General features: G+C 38.8%; 1 protein-coding gene across 1 annotated transcript in view; it reads left to right on the top strand.

The window, feature by feature from the left end:
- Positions 1-8,757, top strand: part of Pard3b (par-3 family cell polarity regulator beta) — a 1,028,738-nt gene that overhangs the window by 516,571 nt on the left and 503,410 nt on the right. The window contains exon 11 of the mRNA XM_004626728.2: positions 5,511-5,696. Coding sequence (XP_004626785.1) covers positions 5,511-5,696 — 186 coding nt within the window. The remainder of the gene's footprint in view (positions 1-5,510; positions 5,697-8,757) is intronic.

Raw genomic sequence — 8,757 nt, 5'->3', positions numbered from 1 at the left:
AAGATGGGAAAGGCCAGGGAGATAGCTCAGCAACATGTGTCTTCCTGGCAAGTGCAAGGTCCTGAGTTCAATCCCCAGTACCACAAAAAAGAAAAAGTCACTGGTGACTTTCCAATATCTGATATAAATATATCAGACAGAGAGAGATACACACATAGTAAATTTATACATATATATATAAAATATATACATAAATTGTGTATGTGAAGTAATTCATATTATATATGTATATAGTGTACAAAGTGTATGCAATATCCTCACTAACGCAATTGTCTAGAGGAATAGAATCAATGAAAATATGGGTATAATTTTACAAAGGGATTTATAACAAGGCTTAGAGGATCACAGGCAGGAGCATCCATGATGGCAGTCTGCAGCATCAGAGGAAGAAGAGTGCACTGTGGCCATCTGTGCCCTGGAGTTAGAGGACTTGGTAGCAGCCAAGTCCAAGAAGATGGAAGGCACAGAACGAGAGGGACCAAGGGTGTAGCACTAGTCCAAGATCAGAGGTCTAGAATCCCACTGTAGAGCTGCCTATGCAAGTCTGCCTTGCAAGGCTAACGAAACTGGAGACCAATATCCAAATTCACTTGTGAAGTTCAGGAGCTCTTCCAAAACAGGAAGAAACTGTTCCTTCTCATTTCCTTTTTTTTTTATCCTGTCAAGCCTACCAACTGGTACCACCCACACAGGGAGTGAGTCTTCTCTGCCTCAGTTTGCTGGCCCACACCTCAGCCATCCACTGACACACCCAGAACTGTGCTCCACTAATCTGCTAGACATTTCTTAATCCATTCAGCTTGACTTTCCATGATTAATGTTCAAGTGTGCATTCAGGTACATGCATGTCTCAGTCACTATAGAGAAATATTTACTCAATAATTAGCAATATGGTATGTTGCAAATGCCTGCTATACCTTCAGAAATTCTTTTCTTTTAGAAAACACTTATCCTTTTATAATTGAAATTTGTAAACACAAAAAAATATTAAAAGAAAAATAGCCATAGCTAATGCTAGTACATGATCCGGTTTTAGGTATTTTATTTTATTTTTTTCTGTACACCTAGATGGAGTGAGGGTAAGGGGTAGATAGGTAACAGGTAGGTTTCTAAGTGTGTTTGTGAGGTATGTTACAAGCATACCCATATGTTACATAACTAAAATATGCTGTATGCAGAAACTTGTTTTACTTTGTTTTATCCTACTCTCACATGATTAAATATTTACCAATACTACTCTGTTATTCTTAATAAATGGAGAAGAATAAAACTAGCATACAGGTCAGAATCACTAGCCTGATGAAGTCCACATGATAGGCTACATTTTTTTCTTCCAAAGTCTGACATAAGTAAAAGGAAGCATTTTGTAAATATGCCAGTAAATTTGGTGTTTTCTCTCACCTCTCCTGCTCTATTTATCTAACAGGGATCATATTTATGCCTCTGGAAAATTAGCTGCCATATAATTGAGTATAACTGAGTATATGATTCTTCAGTAATTCATTCTTACTAACAGTCCTAGTCCTGAACCTGTGAGCCTAAGATCTTGCCAATCGCAGCCATGTCTGCTGCCATCCCTTCCCAGAACTTGGGGACATACCAGCAAGTAGCAGTGTAGCTAATAGCTTCTGAAGTGCTGCTTTGTACCCTAGTTTCCTTGAATTTGACTATATTAGGAAATTGTTGATTCCAAGCAGTGGTTTTCATGTGGTCGTTTTGGCAGTAGTTACACTAAAACATCAAAGCAATGGTTTTCTACTGGAGATATTTGATGTCTGAAGGCATTTAGTGTTGGTTATCCCAAGATTCCCACTCCAGCACCAGCCAACTGTTTGGATTATCATTGTCATCATCCTCCTCTGCCTCACTAGCATCATCACTGATTTCACATGGATATCTGTGAAGTAAAAAGCAAGACACAATGTGGGAAGATCTCTTTTCTGAAAGGTAGGGAGCCAGGGAGGATCTGAGTTTTGGATGCAACCTGGCCCTGGGACTCATTCTCTCTCTAAGGTCCTAGACTGGGGACACTTGGGAATACTTTGTACTTATTTCCAGGTTCTGCATAATATCTTCTGGCAAGATTTGAGTTTCATTTTTAGAGTTGTTGGTTGAACCAAGATCATTAGAAAGAGGTATTCAGCATATTGATTTTTTTTTGTACATTAGGTAAAGCAATATTTATTTGTAACAGAGGAAATAGCTGGGTTAACTACCATAATAGCTTCCTTCACCATTCGGAATTTTGCTTTTATTAGACATCAGTAATTATGGCTTGTGTCTGGTACAGCATAAGAAAGATATAAAGCATAGCTGTAGTTGGTGAAGAATATAAAATTATATGTTGTCTTACTATCATTGTAAAAATCCACCTTGGAATTTTTTGTGACTAAGTCATGCCATGGTGGTCCACAGAAGCTTGAACCTAAGGATATAATATGTGGTAGCATTGAACAGTATGACAAATTCAAACTCATGGAAGTAGAGAGCAGCTTGCTGGTTGCCAGGGACTGGGGAAACAAAGTAGATGTTAGGCAAGAGATACAGAATTTCAGCAGTAGCAGAAATTAGTTCCTGAGATCTGTTGTGCTTCAGGATGACTGAAAATAATAACAATGCCTTGTATTCTTAAAAATCATTGAGAGAAGACGTTAGGGAGTCTCATCACATAATAAGCATGTGAGGTACTGCATGCATGAATTAGCTCAGTTTGCTATTTTACTATATATACATATTTTAGTGCATTAGATGTACAATATATGTGTATAACTTGTCTATTTAAAAATAATTTTTAGAGCAAAGGAGAAAGCTCAGCAACAGAAGTTCCTGCCTGGCAAGTGTAAAGTCTCAAGTTCGATCCCTGGTACCAAATGCATGCCGGCTCCAGAACAGGGTAGGGTGGTGCCTGCCTAGAATCCCAGCACTGGGCAGGCTGAGACAGGAGGATCACTACAAGTCCAAACAGAGTAGCAAGACCCTGTATCAAAAATAAATAAATAAAAAATAAAAATGATTTTACAGCATAATAAGTGCAATTTACATAACAGTTTATTTCTCTGGAAATGGCAATTTAGAAATTCGTGCTTCTGGTGAAAATGGATGTAATGGAGAACATAGAAATATAGTAGAAAACTAAGAATCTTTCACTAAAAATAAATGCAGATTCCAACCCAGAAAGCATTCTGTCTAGGCTTTACAAAGCCCAGTGTTGACAAATCTTGTGTACTAACTATAAGTCTGGTGTTTAGCCTCTGTGCACCTCTATTTCTTTATCTGTATAACGGGCATGGTAACGCATCTCAAGGTGTCTCTATGAGGAGTAATTATATTACTACCCGTAAAGCTTTTAGAATGGAACGGACCAATCCAATCATTGTTAGCCCCCAGTTTATTGTTCTTGTTGTACTTTTGGCTTGAAAATTTTAGGGGCTTACAAAAGATTTCAAAGTTTCAAATAAAAAGATAACCACGATGCTGCCTTGTCTCTATTTTGCTTGTACGTTTAATTAACAGATGGTGTCAGTGCAAAATAACAATGGTTATGAATCTCCCTAAGAAGCAAATACACTTGCCAAAACAGAACCTGTTTAATTGCAGAATAAATGGTGTGAGGGTACAGTTGCCTGCCACATACTGCGATGTTTGTGACATGTGGCATAGAGGATGAGGTCCTGTAAGATTTTATGCCAGGTGACAACACAGCATTCTTGGTTTGTGTGAGTTCACTCTGTGTGGTTCGCAAGAGAATGCTCCTGTCCATCCATTTTTAGAACATGCCCTAGCATTAAATGACATGTGACTGTTTCTAAATAGAATTACTCTTTATACTTTTCTCTCTGTAAGATAAAAACCAGGGAGGCCTTCTAGTTTTCTCCTTTAAGGTATTTTACAAACATATAATCACAATAGTTGCTTAATTTCTACTTTAATTCAGTAAGGCTGCATTAGACTGAAATTAGCCAAATCCCAGAGAGGCCTGGAAGTATAATTGACTGGGAAAAGTTATAGATTATAAATTGAGAGTTCTGTAAAACAGAGATGAAAGCTAATTATTAGCAGTAACTTCTGTCATTCTGATGGGGCAAAAAAAAAAAAAACAGTGAAGTCACTACAAATAATAGAATTTTGATTCTTTAATAATAATAATAATAATAATAATAATATGAGTTGGTTTAAAAGAACTAACGTATAACAGGTTTCTTCAATTGAGTAGTAAAGTTCCATTTCTTTGAATAACCTGTTTTCAATATCTTTACAGCTAACCTCACTCACAATGAAATTAAATGAACTACTTCTTTTAAAGTTTCATGTGAATTCTCTCTGTTTTGTTAAGGGTTAAAAATGTCATGTCAGTAGATCTGGATATGATCAGACCCCTTAATTCTGTTTTAATTATGGGTTCTTTGCCACTTCTGATTTCATAGTTATTTCTGACTGACATTCAGACATTTGTAGTAATTTTTTAAATATGTAATTTCACATAAGAGTACCCTCAAAGTGACCTTAAGATGAGCGACTCTAGACATAATTATAGAGAGGAAGGAACTGCTGGCCTAGAATGACTTGATGGCTTCCAGGAATATCTCATTTTCAAATTTTCCAGTTAAGCACTGTGGCGGTTCCACATTTCTACAAGCTGGTGAGGAGCACAGGAAGGACATGGACAGAAGCGTCATGTGTACAGCATGTGTTTGTCTCCACTGCTGTGTCTTTAAAAACATTGTGCTTTTCCATGTCCTTCTCCTGGAGACCTGAACACTGCAAGTGCCTTTTGACATGGTATTCTGTTTTCTTGGGAATAACTGGCTTGTAGCTACATGTCATCCATCAGAAGACCTGAATATTTGTTGTGCAAAATCATTTTTGCTAACATCTAAAAGTTGATTGACATTTGTGTGTTTTAAGGTGCAGGTTTAAAGCACAAGTTGTGCCAAAGTGGATTTGAATTCAATGATTTGCACTATAAATCACTTTCTCTAATTTTACAGTAAGTTTTTCAGGTTCTGTGTCCTACTGACAGCTTTTACCAAGAGCATCATTTCTGTGGTAAATGATATGTTTTAAATTATAGAAGTGAAATAGCTTAAAATGTTAACCACATTTCTACACTAAGCTCTGTTTTATCATATGTAAGATGAAGATGTTGAGATGATATCTCTAAGATATCTTCTGACACTAACTTTTCCTAATTCTAATGTTCAGCCTTTTAAGTATAAAAATAACTCACTGCATTTCCTAACGTTTATGGAATATTGCATATTGTATGGCTCTGCCTTGCCAAATAGTCCTCTCCATGAACCATCACCAAATGTCCTCTCCTGAGAGCTCTGCCCTGCTGGATGCACATGGTGGTAGCATCCTGCAGAGAAAGAAACTGGTGCCAGGAGCAAGACAGTACCTGTACAGGTCTATCCATCCTCTTTTACCGTCACTCTGTATTTGGTCACCTGAGAATGTGAATATCACCTTGTTCCTTGTCTTCACATTTCTCATGTGCGTTTCCCTAACAGAAAGGAGAACCTGACTGTTATGCACTCTCCCTGGAGACAAGTGAGCAGCTCACGTTTGAGATCCCCCTGAATGATTCTGGCTCCGCTGGCCTTGGGGTGAGCTTGAAAGGGAACAAAGCCCGAGAAACTGGAATGGACTTGGGGATCTTTATCAAATCCATCATCCATGGAGGTGCTGCTTTTAAGGTGAGGAGCTTATGTTTGCACCTGGTGAGGCTCCTGGGAGATGTGGCTGTTGTTGTTGGGGTCTGGTTAGAGGAGGAGGGGAAGGCCTGATGCCACTGAGGCTTTCTGCAGCTGTGGAAATGTGCGTGTGAACACATCTGAGGAGCAGTTGCCTACTTTCATATCATATGTAGTTAATTTCACTTCCCAGAAATAGTTCTAAAAACTCATTGCAATTAACATGATTTTTGCATCCTTTTTATTACTCCATTAGTATTCCTCTGAATTTATAAACTAGCAGAATTGAGCCTAAAGATACACAATCAGAAAAGAAAAACTAAAAACAAGTGAACATAAAGACAACAAATGTGAAAATTTTACTTGCAAGAAAGAAATTCAGTACAGCTAAGATGATTTTAGTATAAAGGTTATTTATCATGTTTTATGCCTATGAAGATAAATGTGGCACCCAGAATGCGTATTTACATTTGAACACTTGAAGATGCTTATATGTTTCAAGGAAAAAGGGGATGATCATTCCCTACCCCTTCACACTGAGCTAATCACGTGGTGTGGTGGCTAACTACATCTCCTGTGCTCAGACCCAGCTTTGCCACTCTCTACCAAGGAAGTTTCCCGGCTCTCTCCAGTGTGCATTGCTGTGGTGTTCGTCTTCGCAGATGTGCTGCTGCAACACAGACACTAACATTGATGACGAAACTGTTAGAGGCAAGAACCCAAAAGGCAACCCAAAACCCACTTACTTATCACAAATGCTAACACTGTAAATATACCTGAAGACTGAGGTTTTAATTTAGAAAAAAAAATTATATATCAACATCCTTTATCTTAAAATAAAAACACAATAATGTGAGTTATATGATCACTACCATTACTAGGGTGATTGATGCCTTTTCCCCTATGGCAGTAAGAGTTGTGCTGTGCATAAACATCTCTTTAATTCATCCTTTGATTGGTTAGCTCTTACCACATTATACATAATCACATACAAGGGCCAGCGGTATAGCTCAGCAGACTAAGGGCTTGCTTAGGTGAGCGCAGGGGCCACGGTTCAATCCCTGGCTCTGCATGCCACGCTGGCCCCATCCCAGGGCCTGCTGAGCCAACAATGAAGTTCAGGCATGGTGCACACCTGTAATCCCAGCACTTGGGAAGCAGAAATCAGGAGGATCACTATGAGTCTGGGCTGTAGTAAGACCCTGCACACACACACACACACAAAAAAAAAAAAAAGGAAAAGAAAACTAATAATCACATACATTCAGTAATTCATACGAGTAAGCTTTTGTTTCTTCCTGGCCCTTCAGGGCATCTGGAATAGCAGTGGTGGCTCTGATTCAGGCTGGTTTCCCATTTCTCAGTCTGCAAGTTCATTATTCTGGGTGTGCTTCGTGGATTGTACCTACTCCTTGACCAGCAGGCTAACTGACGGCCAGCAGGATTAAGAAAAGCTTTGTAATGTCTGCCCCTCAGTTTGTGCAATGTCAATACACACACACACACACACACACACACACACACCCCTGGCCCAGGCTGTGTGATGGAGAAACACACTGTATCCACAATGTGAGCATGGCTTAGGTGTGGGTACAGAGGAGGCTGAAGAATTGGGGCTCATGACAATGAATCTACAAAACTCCCCAACATGCATCAGAAATGTACAACCAGGAACAGAAGGAAAATTATTGTAATAATAACAAGGACAGTAGCTATTAACCCCTATTTTACTTGGCAGTTAGTAAATGCTTGGACACCATCAGAAGTGTTTTATATTTGTACTCATGTTATTATGCCATTTTATTAAAGGGGAAATTGTACCTGGCAGTGGTCATTGTCTTTACTGTGGTCAGAAAGCCAGGAATTGCTTGAACTAAAAATCTAACTTCTGGGCCAGGGATGTAGCTGAGTGGCATAAACACCTGCGTGGCAAGCGCAAAGTCCTGAGTTCAATTCCCAGTACTACAAAAACTAAATTTAAATGAAATAGTAAAATCTGACTTCTGAGCCTACAGTGGGCTGCTTCGTAATGTGCACTCTTTCCTCGTGTCCATTCCTCTCCTGCAGGGAACCTGGTGTCCTTGCTGAGTGTTCATATCTTCAGCTTAGCTTCTTCGGCCAGTATCTAAGTATGTGCATTGTTTGATGTTGAGACCTTGGTCATGTTTGTGGAGATCAGTTTGGTATTATTCTCCTTATCCTTAAGAACAGCTCTATTTGCAGAATTTATTACAAGTAAAATTAAAACTGAGATCACTTTTTTGAAGTTAAAAGCAAACATCTTTACCTTTTTATGGGCAATAGCTTATGCTTAAGCAGATATCGGTGGGTGGTTAAATATGTATATTCCTGTTTGTGTAAGTGAGTGTCTCCTTACCTAAGCAGTTCTTAACAGCCCATGTCTTGCAAAAAGATTTCATTTTCCATTTATGTAAATTTGGTTTTAATACTGGTCTGCTGAGTCAGGCAGTCACACCATTAAAAACCAGTAGACAGCATGTTTATAGTTGATATGAAAGAGTAAGAGGCATCAGTCATGGATTTAGCCTTATTGTGAATGTTTACTATCTATTTGCCTTGTTTCCCTTTTGCAGTAAAGGATGGAGAGGCCTATGCTTTGCTCACATGAAACCTAAACAGGAAAATATATTTTTCTGTTCTCTTTCTGTTATTCCAATAATCCACTGCCACTCCTCAGAAAATTACGGCCTGTTTTATGATTCTGGATTGTGTCTTACAAAAATAGTTTTGAGAGTTTGTTCTTGTCCCCATTGAGGAGATACAAATGTAACAGACTGCAGGGTCCCCAGGGCAAAGAGGAGATGAGCACAGGGACCCTCCAGCTTAGCATCTGGCCCTAGGTTTTTCCTAGGTTTTTACCCAAAATCAACAAAATAATCTTTCTACCACAGCACAATCTTTTTCTCCCAGCCCTTCATACCACTAATTGGTTCTCAAGGTGTTTTTCCCTCAGGGAAAGGTGTATTGTTGAAAACTAAACTACTTTGAAAAGTATGGCGGAATTCTTTCTGTGGATTCTGTACACTGTGTTCTCCTGGGAGCT

This window comes from Octodon degus, unplaced genomic scaffold, assembly GCF_000260255.1.
Source record: "Octodon degus isolate 3935 unplaced genomic scaffold, OctDeg1.0 scaffold00016, whole genome shotgun sequence".
In the NCBI taxonomy this organism is placed as follows: Eukaryota; Metazoa; Chordata; class Mammalia; order Rodentia; family Octodontidae; genus Octodon; species Octodon degus.
The sequence above is the reverse complement of the archived record's forward strand: the minus strand, read 5'-3'. Positions and strand labels throughout refer to the sequence as shown.